Below are 17001 nucleotides of genomic sequence, written 5' to 3'. Positions count from 1 at the left end.
GCCTAATGTAATGGAGGTTACATACTCCTATTTTGCCTAATCAATGAAGAATGATGTATTCCTACAGATGAATGAAACATAATTTTGTGTCCAAAAGTAGTTAAAAATTGACATTGCTGTAAAAATACAATGTTGTGAATACACCCCAAATAACAAAGTTGCAATTGTTACTGCCTTAACAAAATACATTAATCTTGCAAATGTTTCAGTTCATAAAGAGCTAAAAAAATGTGAAATCCAAGTGTCACATGAGCTGAATCAGCCAAAGGTGGCTTGTCTTCATGAATGGCTGGTTGATGCTTGACTACCTAATGGACAGCCTGATGTTGTTGTAACAGAAGGTTGAGACACCAACCTTGGACCTCCAATCTGTCCAGGAGCCTGTAGAACATAAGTGGTAAGAATGTAAAAGTGTGGTAGCTAGAAAAAGTATGGAAAAAATAAACTCAAATCAAGAAAAAAACTCACATTGATCATTGTTGATCCATCTTCACCAATTAAAACACCAACTCCTTTTGGCATCTGCTACACCATAATGAAACTAAACAAGTTACTTCATGGTGAAAATGTTGATGAACAGAAAAAAAAGCTATTCGGTTGCACTTACATTTTTCCCTCTTCCACCCCTTCCAGCTCTTCTTCCACCCCTGCCAACACCAGACCCACCCCTGCCAACACTAGAGCCACCCCTGCCAACACCAGAGCCACCCCTGCCAACACCAGACCCACCCCTGCCAACACCAGAGCCACCCCTCTTGATAACTCTTCCATTCTTTCCAGTTCTACTTGGTTCTGCAGTGGGTGTCAAGTTATCAATTTGTGGTCCTCTAGATGATGCAACTGTTGACTTGCATCTCTTTAATGGAGGTTGTGGAGGTGCACTGGTAGTAGTGTCCTTATTAGGACATGTTCTTTTATTGTGGGTCTTTGATTTACATATGCTGCAGGTCATTTGAATTCCATGTTTTGTTAACCTTCCAGGCTTATTGGGGTTTTCATGGGGGTCTTTCCTTCTATTTTTCCTTGGCCTCCCAGGACCTATCTTTATTGGGGGTGGGTTCAGAGGGAGTTGATCTTTGGCCAATGTCTATCACCAGCAACAGGTGGGATTGAACCTCCATAAGACTGCAAATATATGTCCCTGGTGTAGTAGCCAGAAACATAATCTTCTGCATCCTTGTGGCAGAAGAAAATGCATGAAATTGCATGGCAACAAGGGATGCCAGTTAAGTCCCACTTCTTGCAAGTGCAGGACCTTGCTTGCAGATCTACAGTTAAGCTATCCATGCCATGGTTCACTTGGAAAACTGTATTGGTGGATGGTATGGGAGTGCAGTTGGCAGCCCATTCTTTCTCTTTTTCCAACCTTGCTGTTATTCTAGGGCATAATTGTGCAGAACTACCCTCCATGGTTTGTCTTTTAACAACCAATCTCTGCATCAAAGCTACCCTAATGTCTTCTAATAAATATATCAAGTGTTTGGTCCTGGCATTTATTATGTAGCCATTAAAAGTCTCAGATAAGTTGCTAGTAATGACATCCACTTTGGTTGTAGTATCTAAAAATGCCCTACAAAAGACTTTAGGGTTGTGAGCTTTGAAATCAGTCATAGCATTAGGGTTTTCTGCCTCCATTTCTGCTAAAGCTTCATTGTAATCTGCTAAAGAATATGCTTTAGCAGCCTTCCAAAAACATGAGTTTCATGTCATCTCCTTTGTGTACCTTGTGCCAATGGGCAAAAATATGCCTGGCACAATGCCTATGCTCACAGTTTGGAAATACTGCCTTCACACTACTTAGTATGGCCTATGTTGCATGAAACAAAGTGCATTGGTAAGAAACAAAATACATATTAAGCTAAACAAATCAAATGCATAAGCAATAATAGATGAGATGAAGAATATATACCAGATGCTCATCTGAAACAATGGTGAGACCATCTCCTTCACCTAAGCTGAGAGCCTCCCTCACCTGGGTCAGAAACCACTCCCAAGAGGAGTTGTTCTCTCCTTCTACAATAGCCCATGCAACAGGGTACATCTGGTCATTTGCATCCCTGCCAACTACTGCCATGAGTTGTCCCCCCAAGAAAGTCTTCAAAAAACAGGCATCAATGCTCAAGAATCTCCTACACCCATCCATCCATCCTTTTCTAATCCCTTCAAAACAAATGAACAACCTTTGAAATACTGGTGTAGCACCTCTTCCTGTAGTGAACAAGGTGATACATGTGTTAGGACTGCTGTCCTTTATAGCTTGCAAGTACCCTCCTAGCTTGAAATAATGCTCCTTCATTGAGCCATGTAACAGCCTATGGGCCTTGTACTTGACCTTGTAAGCCATAGACCTTTTAATGACCACTCTGTAGGACCTCCTCACAGCTTCCATTATGTCTTTGGCTGGCCAATGAGGTCTTGCTTTAAAGATCTCTAAAAACTGCTTAGCAAGCCAACTGGATTTCATCTGCCTATTAGCCTCCATATTCCTAGTGCATTTGTGCTCACCATCAATTGACTTCACCACAAAACATTCTCTCCTTGAGTCCCAGCTTCCAAACAATCTAAATGGACAACCTTTTTTACACTTCACTTCAATTCTCTGCTGCCTTTTAGTATTACTTGCACAAATGTACAAGTCTCTCCCACATTGAATTGCAAAGTGTGCAACTGCACTCCTGAAAGCCTCTCTGTTAGGAAACCTTTGTCCTACTTTCCAGACAAACTTTGCCCAATCTGTGTCTTCAGGCACCAACATCCCCCTACCTTTCCTTCTTCTACCACTGTACTCTTCATCTTCACTATCCTCTGGTGTATCAAGATCATCCTCACTATCATAGTAATCACTCACATAGTCTCCCTCATTAGGTACATCATTTTCCCCAGATATATTACTTGCACCTCCAATCCTACCCTCCTCTGCCTCTTTCTGTAGCTGCTGAGCAAGCAGTAACAATTTAACATTTACTGCTTTCACCCTCCTCCTAGCAGTTTGCAACTCATCATCACTAGTCTCTGGATATTCACCAAACTCAACACCTTCTCCCTCTAATTCTGCAGGTTCTTCTTCCTCCTGACCCTCTAGATTTCTCAACTCCTGCTCATCAATTTCAGGATCATCAACCACCTCCCTTAGATCTTCTTCTTCTGAACTAGCAGTTGAAGGCTCATAACCAGGATCTGTATCATCTGAAAACTCCTGCTCTGAACCTAGTGGGCTCTCTAACCTACAGTCATACCATTGGTAATAATCATGTGGGAAGGTCTCTTGGTCATATATGTATGCCTCATCAGGTATAAGAGGTGTTTCATTTGCTTTGCTAGTTTCACCAGTGTTTTTTGTTGTCCTCTTGGTTGTTTTCTTGCTATTTTTTGTATTCACAGTGGGATGGGATGGTTGTTTTTTTGTCTTCTTGCTGTTCAGTGATGGTGTTTTGTCAACAGTGGGTTGGGATGGTTGTTTTTTTGTCTTCTTGCTGTTCAGTGATGGTGTTTTGTCAACAGTGGGTTGGGATGGTTGTTTTTTTGTCTTCTTGCTGTTCTTTGATGGTGTTTTGTCAACAGTGGGCTGGTCTGTTGTAGGTGGTTGGGAGGGCTGGTCTGTTGTGGGAGGTGGGGAGGGCTGCTCTGTTGTAAGAGGTGGGGAGGGCTGGTCTGTTGTAAGAGGTTGGGAGGGCTGGTCTGTTGTGGGAGGTGGGGAGGGCTGGTCTGATGTGGCTTTGTTTTGCTCAGCAGTTGGGGTCTTAATAACAGGTATTGAAAAGGCAGGGTCATATGGGGGAGGTAGGTCTGTAGGTAAAATAAGTTGGCATTCCTTCAACCTTTGACTTGACCTAATTGGGGTCAACTTTTTGGGTGGAGTCATTTTCCTTGAAATTGCTACTTTGGGTGGGGCCTCATCCCTTTTGGCTGACTCAGTTACATTTGCTACTGTTGTGTCTGTGTGGATGGGTGGGAGAGGTTGGGGGATTCCATCATATAACATTGCAGGCTTATCTACTCCATGTAATACATACAGATCAATAAACTTGGTTTTCAACACAATTGCACCCATTTGAAGCACCTCAGTGTCATTGTAAACCATCCTCAACCCATCATTTAGTGTTTTCCCAGGAATCAAGTAAAAAATCTTATCAATTTTCCTATAAGTACCACATTTCCTTGCCATATCCTCCAAAAACCACCAACACAGTTCATCAGGATCCACTGCAAATGTCCTACCAGCCCCACCAATGTACTCCATTTTCCCTCCTTTATCCTTAAACAAACCACCATGCCAGAAACGCAAACAAACACTTTCCATGGACTACAACATTCACAAAACAATGACAAACCAGAGCAGCAATTTAATTAGAACTACATTTTCATTTGGGGATGGGGGCCATGCGCAGACAACAAACAAAAAACCCATAATTCAGACAACAATGAAAATTAAAACCCTAAATTGGTTTAGGAAAGAGAACCAAAGGTCACTGAAAAGCTAAATACATGCTCCTACTTAGTTAACATTAACATTAGTAAAATAAAAATTCATAATTTGGGAAGGGAGGGAGAAGATGAGCAGAGAAAACTTACTTGAAGAAGACAAACTCCTCAACTTCGCTACTGAAGAATCGACTCCAATTGAATGAATGAAAAAAAAAATTTCTTGCGCACCTTCGTTAATGGTGAAAATTTTCAGAAGAAGCTTTAGTGGGGAAGAAGACAATGGAAGTTTTAGGGGGGAAGGTGAAAAATTTGTCAACTCACCTTTTCTCAGAGTAATAAAGTCAGCACTTGTAAAAAAAATTAAAACCGGCTGTGGGTCCCGCTTTTAAAATTTTTGTTTACCTTCTCAACAGGTTATAAGTTACCTAAGACTTATAGGGGAAACTAAATATAAAACATTGGACCTACCGGGAATAATCAAAAGGTGGGACTTATTAAAGTAAATGGGTAATAGTTGAGCCCTTTCTGGGCAAATAATCCAATTGTTTTTTCATTGATAATTATTTGTACAAGTGTGTTTGTGAGAGCTCATGTCTCTCATTCACCTTGGTAGAACTCTTTGTTTCTACCTTTCCTAAAATTTTGTGTGGAGCTCACTTGTTTGGCTCTCCCTCATTTTTGAGCTCATTTTGCTCCCTCTCATTTGAGCTCATTTTTCATCTCATACAACTATTACATATTTATACTAGTTACATATTTAACTCTAGAATTTTCTATAATAATCTAATGCTAGATACTTCTACCTACAAATATCTCTAGATATTTCTACAATTCGATATCTCTAAACTTTTCCACATCATTTTTCCATCCTAATATAACTTAGAATTTTAACAAGATATATCTAGATACATCACTTAATTTTTCCACTTAATACAAGATTTTTCTAGAATACATTAGATATTTTCTTAGAATTTACATCACTCACCTAGAATTTTCTAGATTAGTCTTCAACACTCCCCCCTTAATCTTGAAAATTCTTGTAATTCAATATTCTTTTGTTGACGCACTTGTCATCAACGATCCCAATCAAGATTCCGATTTTGTTCCTTGAAATTTTTCCAAGTCTCGTTGGCGTCCATGTCACCAACCATCTCCAAGTTCACTTTCATTTTCTTCACATATTGTTGATATTCAACATTTTGTGTTGGCACCCTTGTTACCAACTTGCTTCCCCTAATTATCATTTTTTCTCCTTTTTTTTTTGTTGGTACTGATATTACCAGCAACTCCTTTTTTTCATTGATTTTTTGTTGATCATTATGTTGACACCCATGTTGTCAACCATTCAATCTTCAATCTTTTTTTTCTTTCTTGGGGTGCTCATGTCACCACCCACCACTGCTAATGCTGATGTCATTAGCAAATTCCAATAATATTCCCTTTCTCCTTTTTTTTCTTCTCTTTTTTTTTTTACTTCTTCTTCCCAACCGTCGGTGCTCTTGTCACCAACATACTCTGCTAATGCCTTTGTTATTAGCTTCCTCTTTGTTTTAGCTTTCCCCCCCACCATTTTTAACTTCATTTTGTTGATGCTCATGTCATCAACCCTCCAGCTTATCATTTTAATCCTTTTCCACTTTATCTTCAAATTTTCCCTTCACCAATTTTTTTTATCTTCACCTTTTAATTTAAATTCTTCCACATATTTTAAATTTGACACTTACCTCAACTTCTTTATCTTACTTCAACCTTCAACTTGATAATTTGCATCTTCTATCTTCTTCTTGCTACTCGGATGTTGGCGTTATCACGTTCCGGCTCTAATACCATGATAGAAATTTGTAGCGCATACGGAAGTTTTGACGGACCCGAATAATATCATGAAATTGTATTTTCATTGATAATTATTTGTACAAGTGTGTTTGTGAGAGCTCATGTCTCTCATTCACCTTGGTATAACTCTTTGTTTCTACCTTTCCTAATATTTTGTGTGGAACTCACTTGTTTGGCTCTCCCTCATTTGAGCTCATTTGGCTCCCTCTCATTTGAGCTTATTTTTCATCTCATACAACTATTACATATTTATACTAGTTACATACTAAACTCCAGAATTTTCTATAATAATCTAATTCTAGATACTTCTACCTACAAAGATCTCTAGATATTTCTACAATTTGATATCTCTAAACTTTTCCACATCATTCTTCCATCCTAACCTAACTTAGAATTTTAACAAGATATATCTAGATACATCACTTAATTTTTCCACTTAATACAAGATTTTTCTAGAATACATTAGATATTTTCTTAGAATTTACATCACTCACCTAGAATTTTCTAGATAAGTCTTCAACAAACTAAACGTCGCCTCGAGTTTCATTGCCGGCTCGCAGTGCCAACACTCGTGTTAGGGATAATATAGTTACCCTAGTTGATATATTATCATATACGATGTTATTGTTATAGTAGAAGTCTAGTAGTAGAAGATATGACTACAGTTAATAAAATAGAATTAGAATATATATTATAAAAGGTGACTATATGAAAAAAAGGATCACTATGTCATATAGATGGTTGTGGTCCACGCTAGACATGTGCATGGGCCGGACCGGGCCTGTTCATGGGCTCCGTCCGCGGGCTTAGGGAAATGGCGGGTCGGGTCGGGCCGGGCTTGAAATTTCCAGATTTTACCCACGGCCCGGCCCAGGCCCACGTGCCAAGCTCGTGTCTCCTGCGGGTCTGGCCTGTGTTTTATGTTGTTTTTTTTTGTATCTTTGACAGTTTTAGGCTAAAAAACAAAGGAAATGAGCGTTTGGCTGGCGGACCGGTCCACGCGGGATCGTGCCGGTGCGGACCTGAAATAAAATTTCTTGACCGTGAGAGGCCCGCGACCCACGTAGTGGAAAAAGGGCCTCGAGCAGCCTCGTGCCTAGCCGGGCCAGCCCGCGTGCTGGCCCGGCCCATGCCCACCTCTAGTCCACGCAAGCTAGACTAACTCATTTTCCCCCACCCCCTCGGAATTGAGCCCCTGAGTATCTCTTAAGTTCAGTAAACATATTTCTATACGTGAAGCCATGAATTGAGGTCATCTTTCTTGAATAAAAAGGTTGTTGATCAGGAGGAGGTTAGTTTCAAGTAGCAAGGAAATTTGGACAGTCTCATGTTATATAAATGGTATATTTCATTGAATTTTTGCAACCAACATACGAAGATTTGCCTGCACTAGAACTGTAACACCCCAAAATTTGAGTCGTTCTTATAATAATGTAAAAAATTAGATATTTCATAGAAAAAGATCATTCACACCTTGAGGATAATGTTCGTGAAATTTGAAATATGTCCCAAGTTAGTGAAACCTCGCTCGAACAATAAATCATTCCATACATTTGAAAATACGGAAAATGATCCCCTTGCCACATAACCATTTGGATTCTAGATACCCGTATAATAAGGATCTTAAGAAAGAAAATGCAGAGTTAGCACTACATCTTGTAGTTGGAAAATGTTTGAGTAACCCTTAGGGTTGCCAACCCTCTTAGACACATTAGAATAAAATATTAATATGTATGTAATAAATGAGGAGAGAAGAGATATAAAAATAATGTTTTAATGTATTCCTAACCAATGAAAATTCAATAATAAGAGGGTTGACAACCCTTAGGGTCACTCAATCAATATCCGAGATTGGTATTGGTTGTCAGACATAAACTTAACAAAATCTAAATTAAATTAACTAAACTCTTATCATTTACATACAAATGAAGGAAGTAACTCTTACGAGAAAATAAAGAGAAAATCCTTCAGTACATAGGACTAATTCAAAGACCTTCATAAAAAGAGAACCACACATACAAATATCTAAATAAAATTGAAAAGTAAAACAAAACATTCAAGCTTACCAGTTACCAATACTATGCATCATCAAATGATGACGGATTGGTCGTCACAAACTTTCATTAGACCTTTCAAACTTCAGAAGTTATTTCCCTGGTGGAAGTTTTATGTCCTTTCTTTTTTTTCTAAAAAGAGCAAAATAGTTTCAAAAACTAGGTCTCAATTTCACCAAGAGTTTATTGTGTAAAACCGAAAAAACGTGACAAACGAATTACACATTAGTAGGAATGTAGTTGTGTCCAAAAAGACCCGGCTCGTGGGTCAACTGATAGCGACTTGACCTGAATTTTTCGACCCGAGAAAGTCCTCATACTTGATTGAGACCCGATCCGAGATCAATCAAACCTGATTGGTACATGACAACATAATATCTTAATCCGACTATATTGATCTGAATTCAAAACTCGTTACGGACTGAACGCAGTGATCAAAGATCCAAACCCAACCCGAAGTCAACCAAAAACTCGATTAAACCTGATAAATAATTGAGTTCGTATGAATTGTTTATGACATGAACCCAAGTGTACGTTGACTCGGTCCCGACCCTAATGGGCTCGACCCGAATTACACCCGAGCTGTGAGAATGTTTGACCTAAATATGATGACCTAAGATAAAAATCCTTCTGTAGAATTAATACAAATTTATTGAAATTACTGAGATTCTAGATAATCAAAGGATCCTCAATATAACCGGGGATCCAAACAGAGGCACTGAAGAAAAATGGCGAAGCATAGATCGAGGCTAAATCGATACCCGGAGGATATGAACACACCCAATAGGCCAATATGGTGTACTGGGTCAACCTAAAATGCTAAAACCCGGCTAATAATCTGAATTGACACTTATAGTAGTATGATAACGTATGTTACCAAATTGTGCCATGTCAATAGATGGAGACACATATAAAGATACCACGTACTTACATATCCTTAATTTGTGTGGTTCTGAATGGTGTCCAAAGTAGGCAAGCAATATAGAATTGTTACTATAAATTGTGCACCCATTTCCAAACTTAGCTCATTGCATCAAGTTTAGCTACTGAAAATGTTAGACTTGCATTAAAAAAAGAGGTGTAAGATTAGGTTAATTACAAGACAGAGAGAGGGCGTGGTGATGGGCTGATGGCAACAACATTAAAGCAAGTATTTCGTATGAAAGAGGGGACAAATGAAAGTAGTTATGCTAAAGCGTCTTACCTTCAGGTACTTTCAAGTTTCAATTTGCTATACAATATTATTAATCGAATGAACTATTGCGAGTATTATAGTGTTGAGATTCTCTAGAGTTTTAAAATAACTCTACACGGTAGAGTTCGTTAAATATCAGTCGTTGATTAAGAAATCAAAGGCTTGTATTTTCTTTCCCAAACATCCCCCCTATTTCCCCCCGAATATTCTGCCCATATCTTTTCCTTTCCCACTAATCATGAGCCCTTGATTTTATAATATATGGTTAGGATTCAACTCTATTTTGTAGAGTTTTCATAAAGCTCTAGAGGATCCGGACCCAGTATTACATTATTTCTATTAGCAACTTTGTAAATATGTGACGAATGCAAAGATGCTAAATTGTGATATTCTCTAATTATATATTAAAAAATACAAAAGAATTAAAGACTGATATATGTGTGTGTACGCGTCCACACCTAAAATTTTCTTCATTTAGTCTATTTAGCTCTAAAATAGTGTCGTTTGTTTGATTATGCCTTCTAAGTTTTGAGCTGATGATACATTAATCATCGATCAATCACGTCATTATGTTCTTCAACAATAATATTTAAAGTTACAAAACTTACAAGGTACAAGTACCTCTATATATGATATTTTATGCATTCGAAAAAAGATGTCACGTATATTTTTCATTTAATGTGTATATCTTTGCGAATTTAACTTATTTTTATTGAGTTTAACTTAATTTTGCTGAACTTTACTTATCTATGCTGAACTTATTTTTGCTAAACGTAACTTTTTTTTTTTTATAGCTAAAACTTATTTTAATTAGTTACAATATTTTTATATGTCACCAATTATTGAATTTATTTTTACTGAACTTAACCTAATCTTGTTGAACTTAACTTATTTTTACTGAAACTTATTTTAATAAGTTAAGGAGAAGAGAATGTATGTACAGTAATCGCTCACTCATGAGTTTATTAGTAATTATTTATCTTCCCCAACCTTGTACTAATCTAGTATTGAAATAAATCTTGATGGAACAGAAGGAAGTGCTATCATTGACAAAACCCCTAAGAGAAAAGGCTATAAGGGAGTTCTACTACAGGGAACGACCAACAACCTTATGCATAGCAGATTTGGGTTGTTCTTCTGTTGAGCTAAGCAACTTAAGTCCGGTGTTTGGACTCCTAGAATCTGTTGAAAATGCTCGTCGAGAGCTAGGAAAAGAGCCACAAGAGTATCAAATTTACTTGAATGATCTTCCAGGAAATGATTTTAATACAATCTTTAGGTCATTGGGAAGCTTTGGAGATAAGCTTAAACAAGAAATGGGAGATGATTTTGGGCATCATTTTGTGAATGGTGCTCCTGGCTCTTTCTATGGTAGGCTTTTTGCCTCCAACCATTTGCATTTTATCCATTCTTCATATAGTCTTCATTGGCTATCTCAGGTAATATTTCAATTTTCCTCCAAACAACTTGTATTTTTGTCCATTCATTTATTGTCCCATTGATCATTTCTTATACTTGACTGAAGGATGACTTCGGAATAGAGATGGCCAATGCTGCGGGCTGGGTGGGATGGTCTACGGCCTCGAGTGGGTTGGGTTGAGATTTCATGGTCCAAGACCGGACCGAGAAATTCATGGTTTGGATGGGCTGGTCCATAGGCTGAAATTTTTTGGCCCACATCGGTTTGTTACCGATTTCATGGTTCGGGAAGCGCATATGGCGGTAACGTGGGCCTACTAGGTTGGCGGACCTGCATGAGAATATTTTTCAAAATTATTTAATCATTGGAATCATTTATTATTGTTACAAAAAACCTTTCAAATTAATTAAAATATATGTAATTAATAATATTAATGAATAATTTCATTATTTTTGAATTTAATTGAATTATATTATATGAAATTTGATTAAAATATATATACAATTTGATTAAAATACACACAATTTTGTTGAATAATTACTTGGACTGGGCTGGACCGGTTTCGTGGACCGGACTGGGCGATTTTCGTAGCGTACTTTCATGGGTTTGGCTCAAAAAAATTAGCCTAAGGCCCCACACACCAATTTCCCGGTTTGAGCTAGGCTGGACCAGACTTTTCATGGGCTCAGACCACACAACTTAAGAGGTAGGCTTGGCTGGATGAGTTGGATTGGCCTGCACTGTTGGCCATCTCTACTTGAGAAGTATTTTTTTTATTTTTAATTAGTTAAGCTAATTGTCCAAAGATAGAAAAACAACCTATTCAGGAATTAATTGTGACTTTGGCGCAAATTGAGAATTAAAACTCCCTTAGACAATGGGGTGTTTGGCAATTAGAGTTTTGGAGCAAAAAGAGAGTTTTGTATCACTTTTAGAGTTTTAACTAATCGATAACTAAATAACATATAAAAAGTGTTCATTTGGAATGATTCTCACCCTGAAGAAGTAGTTTACCTATATTCCTTATTGTTTTTGAAGGGGCCTATATTCCTTAATTTGTTCAGCTTGAAAAAAGTGTAAAAGCGTTTTACTGAGAGAGAAACATTTAACTTGACTTTAATTATCATATCTTCATTTCTCCAAGTGCTTTCTACTTTTTCTTGTAAGGAACAAAACAAAAGATTTAGCTACAATTTGCAGCACTTATTTACTGGTGTATTATATTTTTTGATCATATAGTTTTTGGTACGATGTTTAATGATTTTGGATGAATAGGTACCAAAAGGAATAGAAGACAACAAGGGAAATATTAACATAGCAAAGACAAGCCCTCCTCATGTGATTAAAGCTTACTATGAGCAGTTTGAAAGGGACTTTTGGTCGTTTCTAAGGTATCGCTCTGAAGAAGTAGTGGTCGGAGGGATGATGGTGCTAACACTTATAGGAAGGAAAACTCGTGAACCATATAGCAGGGAATCTTGTTACTGGTGGGAGATTCTTGCGTCAGCTCTAAAAGACATGGTAGTTGAGGTAATATACACTATAGCTAGTTTTATATGCACGCAATGAATACGAAATTAAATAAAAAATAAAATCGTATTATTTATATATAATAATAATAATAATAATAATAATAATAATAATAATAATAATAATAATAATAATAATAATAATAATAATAATAATCTCAGCTAATACTTCCTCCGTTTCAAAATAAGTGCAACATTTGCATAGTGTTTACTATTCACAGTTTAAACTTTAATTAGCTTTGGTGATTTACATTTTAGGAAAAACATAGTCATGTGGGATCTTGTTAGATTCGTCTGAATGTGAATTTTTTTAATATCAACTTTTTATAATTTTTACTTATTGATAATTGAAGATATTAACGGTTAAAATAATGCATTGGCAAACGTGAAAACAAGAAGTGTTGCACTTATTTAGAAACAGAGGAAGTATGTTAGAAGAAAAAAATTCATAAAGTACCTCTGAAGCAAAATTCGACATAAATTATATTTAGCAAACAAACATTAGATTAATAATCACGTGCATATATAGTGAAAACGTGTTGATCGATTAAATAATGTTTGCATCATTTTTTGAATTAATTAAATTTAATTATTATGTAAGTGAGGGTATTTTAGTCTTTTAACATGGACAGTCAAGAGTTGGCTTACAAAGTAAAAAGTCTTATATGCATGTAAAATGCATGCGAAATCAAAATAGAAAAAAGATTTTTGTTATTATGTTTATTAACTCAAATAACAGGACAGAGAAAATGTTCTAAATTTCCTCTAAAGAAAAAATTGATATAAATTTATTTTAGCGACTAATAAATAATCACGTGCATATATAGTGAAACTCGTTGATTAAATAATGCTTGCATAATTTTTCGAATTAATTTAATTTAATCATAATCTGAGTGAGGGGTATTTGAATCTTTTTGCGTGGACACCAAATTCATCAGGATCGAAGTTGGCTTATACAATATAAAGTAGTCATGTTTTTGTATTTCTCCCCTCTCTTACATTATAAAATACTAGCCTCATGCGCATGCGCATGCAATGCGTGCAACAATATATTATTATTAATACTAATATTTGTAATTGTAAAAATACATTAATATTAATGCAAAAGCTATAACCATGTACTTTGTACCTAAAATTTATATTGTACAAAACATAGGATTGAAAATGAAGATAAGATAAGTTGATCTATGTTTACTTTTTCTCATCAAATAACTGTTTCGCTTGAATAATATCTTGACTACTATAATTATAAAATCGAAAAAAAGATGATATATACACTTTTTTCTTGGTAATTTTATGAATTTTTAATTTATGTTCTTTGTAATTGTTGATGAATATTTAGGTAAAAGAAAATTTTGTTTTGTTTGGCTTTACAATAGCTGGAAAATTTCTTTGTATGCTAGTTTCCTCATCAAAAGTATCCTTTAATGGCAATTCTTTTATGTTAGTTTTTTTCTCTTTATACAACTTTTCTTATTATGCATAATTGTAAATCAGGTGAAGAATGAGAAATTTTGAATAAGTTTTTTTATGTTTTAAATTAGGGGTACATAGTCTTTTCAATAGGAGGACACCATAACTTCTCCCTTACCTTATATAATAAAGATAGATAAAATAGTCAGGTTTTTATGTGTCTCCCCCTCTCTTACATTATAAAATATAAATAAAGTATCATTTTTTTTATTTTATTTTTTGGATTTTTTGGTATTTCTTTCTCTCTTCTCTTATAAAATAGAGATAAATTAGTCAACTTTTTTGGAATTCCCCCCTCTCTTCCCTTACTAAATCACGATTATTGTCTAATTTTCTCCATCCTAAAATAATAAGTGTTTTTATCCTAATCCATCAACATCATTATTATTATTGTGTTGGTGTTGCTGTTACTATTATGCATTATTGATCATTTTTTGTGCAGGGTTCCATAGATGAAGATAAGTTAAATACTTTCAATACCCCTTTTTATGCTCCCTCAGAAGCAGAGTTAGGTTTTCTAGTGGAAAAGGAAGGTTCATTCAATCTCAATAATCAAGTTCAAATTTCAGAAGTCAGCTGGAAACCAAATGAACAACATAAGAATTCTCATCCTTTTGAGTCAGATCATGATGCCTTTACTAAATGCATAAGAGCCGTGACCGAATACTTGATCACAAGTCATTTTGGAGAATCCATTGTAGAAGAGGTGTATCACAAGTACAAGGAATTTGTCAAAGTTTCAATGGGAAAGGAGAACAATGTGTTTATCAATATTACAGTCTCATTGACAAGAAAAGGTTGATAAATTGCCATGGGAAGAAAATTAATAATTGTTCTAAAAAAAGTTTTTGTACTATTATTTTATACTCTTGCCATATTTCGAGCAAACTAAGGCAAAGTAAAAAAGATAGTTCTAGAGAGAGGGGTCTCCCTTCTCTCTAGAATTCTCCAGCCCCTCCATCGCCTTTTTTCACATATTCTCTCTCTAGCTTTATCCACCGTCTCGTTTCATAGTCTCTCTCAACCTTAACCACCCCCACTACTTTGCCTCCTCCTCCACTGGAGATCCGATCCGTTCGCCGCAAAGAAGCGAGCTTCTGCCCAGTTCGATGTCACCGCCATCTAATCCGACCGCCGCCGCTTGTGGCTCCGCAGCCGATACGAGGAGACCATATGGCCAGATCTGGAGCGAGTCATCCTTCTTCCGGGCTTTGCTCCGAAATTCTTAAAATTCGATCTACCGCCACCACCGACACATCCCTCATCTTGTCGGTGCCGTGTTTGGTGGTTGATGGTCCGTCCCTCATAGTCCCTGCCACCAAAAGGACCTGGACAGCGCCCTCATGTTCCAGATCTGGCGATTTGAAGCTGAAGTGAGTGATCCGCCTCCTCCACTGTTGTGGGGGTTGCTACGTATTTGAGAAGTTTGCCTGTAAAGCTTCCTTGAGAAGTTAGAACTAGTTTTCCTTTTCTATTTTCTTGTACATTAGTTATTTAGTAGTCTCTCCCTGAGATAGGGATTCTACTAAATTTAGGTTCCTGGTGGATATTTTCTCTGAGATAGGGATCCACTAGTACCTCATGTACAAAAAAATACTCTTGCCATATTTGTAAGATGCAATTATGTACCATGCCAGTACTTTTATCTATAGATGCTATTTCTAAATACATCTTTTTGGTTATATACACACGATGTATTTTTGATATGAAAGTTGTCATAATTTCGCATTATTGCCAATAAATCATAGTTTTCAGGTTGAGTTTAGATTCAAGAAATTGTAGGTTCTTTGGATTTGAATCAAAATCTTTTTTGATTAATTTTAAATCAGTCAAATATTTTTACAAGTCTATTATTTTGGTCTCAGATAAATTATGATATTAAGATACATGTGAAGTATGTTATCAAATAATCAACCTATTTGTCAAAAGTTCTATACATGCCCTAGCACTCTTTTTTTAAGAAAGAAAAAGATGTCACTCTCACTAGTCACTCATATTAATGTTAGTCAAGAGTCATATGATCTCCACCAAAGCATGGGCCCAAATGCTCTTCCCAATTATGCATGTTTGGATGTGTCAAAATTAGTAAAACAGGTGTGCAGCTAGCCCATAATTTTAGCAGTACAAGATAGAAAAAGAATGTAATAATACCTTCTTTAGTAATGCCAAAAGGCAAAAAAAGAGCATGGGCCATATAGTTTGAAATTCTCATGTTATGTGAATATGTGATACTTATCTCTGAGGTATTTTTGCATCACTTGGAGCTGAAATATTAGCCCAGCCCACGCTATATATTTCAGCTCAGAGTTAAAAAGCCAACCAATCCTTGCTCTTTTGTTCACAATTAAAAAAACGGTTTTTTCACCAAATACCCCTGACAAAAAAATTTATTCACCAAATACCCCAGGTTTTTTCAAAATTCACCATATACCCCTGACTTTTAACAAAATTCACCAGATACCCTTAGTTTTAACGGACGTTACTGCTCCATTAGGTTGTATTTACAACTTTGCCATTAGCCAACATAATTAGTCTTAAGTCAACCTAATTAGCCCTAATTAAGTCCTAATTAACTTAATTAACCTAATTAACTTAATTAACCTAATTAACTATCCCTAACCCAACCCCCAACCCCCAAACCCTAGACCCACCATACCACCCAACCCCAGCCCCACCCCCTCCCCCTCCCCTTCCCCTCGCCGGCAACACCTCTCCCTCGCCGGCAACCCCCTCCCCCTTTCCGGCAACCCCTCCCCCTCGCGTCGCCTTTCCGGTAGCCCCTCCCCCTCCCTCACTCTCGTCGCGCTTCCCCTCCCCCTCCTTCCTTCCTTCGCACTCTTTTTCCGGCAGCAGCGAAAACGTGAAACACCTCCTCTTTCGCGGCACAGCAGCGAAAACGCGAAGGAAGGGGAGGGAGGCGCGCGAGAGTGAGGGAGGGGGAGGGGAGGCACCGACGAGAGTAAGGGAGGGGGAGGGGAGGGGAGGCGCGCGCGACGAGAGTGAGGGAGGGGGAGGGGCTGCCGGAAAGCGCGAAGGAAGGAAGGGAGGGGAAGGGGAGGCGCGACGAGAGTG

At 37.1% G+C, this 17001-nt stretch overlaps 3 protein-coding genes across 3 annotated transcripts in view; 2 read left to right on the top strand and 1 right to left on the bottom strand.

Annotated features, from left to right (window-relative positions):
• Window positions 1–279: 279 nt before the first annotated feature.
• On the bottom strand, window positions 280–952 carry LOC130590861 (rRNA 2'-O-methyltransferase fibrillarin-like). Its single transcript, XM_057393447.1, has 3 exons — window positions 608–952; window positions 469–522; window positions 280–381 (listed from the first exon to the last, which is right to left on the bottom strand). Exons 1-3 carry the CDS (start codon window positions 950–952, stop codon window positions 280–282), a joined length of 501 nt encoding a protein of 166 aa, XP_057249430.1.
• Window positions 953–9301: 8349 nt separating this feature from the next.
• LOC104889705 (S-adenosyl-L-methionine:benzoic acid/salicylic acid carboxyl methyltransferase 1) lies at window positions 9302–15689 on the top strand. The gene is made up of 4 exons (XM_048640057.2): window positions 9302–9522; window positions 10539–10946; window positions 12203–12457; window positions 14372–15689. The coding sequence occupies exons 1-4, from the start codon at window positions 9442–9444 to the stop codon at window positions 14729–14731; spliced, it is 1104 nt and encodes a 367-aa protein (XP_048496014.1). The 5' UTR covers window positions 9302–9441; the 3' UTR covers window positions 14732–15689.
• The window catches only part of LOC104889707 (S-adenosyl-L-methionine:benzoic acid/salicylic acid carboxyl methyltransferase 1), a 30331-nt gene continuing 22659 nt past the window's right edge, over window positions 9330–17001 (top strand). Inside the window, exon 1 of the mRNA XM_057393211.1 lies at window positions 9330–9385. The gene's annotated coding sequence lies outside the window, so the exon portion shown is untranslated. The remainder of the gene's footprint in view (window positions 9386–17001) is intronic.

The sequence above is a fragment of the Beta vulgaris genome, chromosome 3 (genome assembly GCF_026745355.1).
Source record: "Beta vulgaris subsp. vulgaris cultivar EL10 chromosome 3, EL10.2, whole genome shotgun sequence".
In the NCBI taxonomy this organism is placed as follows: Eukaryota; Viridiplantae; Streptophyta; class Magnoliopsida; order Caryophyllales; family Amaranthaceae; genus Beta; species Beta vulgaris.
The sequence above is the reverse complement of the archived record's forward strand: the minus strand, read 5'-3'. Positions and strand labels throughout refer to the sequence as shown.

What these genes read in the sequence shown, in the direction of transcription:
- LOC130590861 (XM_057393447.1), bottom strand. Translation starts at nt 952, where the DNA reads ATGACCTGCAGCATATGTAAATCAAAGACCCACAATAAAAGAACATGT. An exon ending in GGGGTGGAAGAGGGAAAAAT is followed by an intron (nt 523 to 607) that starts GTAAGTGCAACC and finishes ATGGTGTAGCAG; the next exon opens with ATGCCAAAAGGAGTTGGTGT. An exon ending in ATGGATCAACAATGATCAAT is followed by an intron (nt 382 to 468) that starts GTGAGTTTTTTT and finishes TATGTTCTACAG; the next exon opens with GCTCCTGGACAGATTGGAGG.
- LOC104889705 (XM_048640057.2), top strand. Translation starts at nt 9,442, where the DNA reads ATGGCAACAACATTAAAGCAAGTATTTCGTATGAAAGAGGGGACAAAT. An exon ending in GTCTTCATTGGCTATCTCAG is followed by an intron (nt 10,947 to 12,202) that starts GTAATATTTCAA and finishes TTGGATGAATAG; the next exon opens with GTACCAAAAGGAATAGAAGA. An exon ending in TAAAAGACATGGTAGTTGAG is followed by an intron (nt 12,458 to 14,371) that starts GTAATATACACT and finishes TTTTTTGTGCAG; the next exon opens with GGTTCCATAGATGAAGATAA.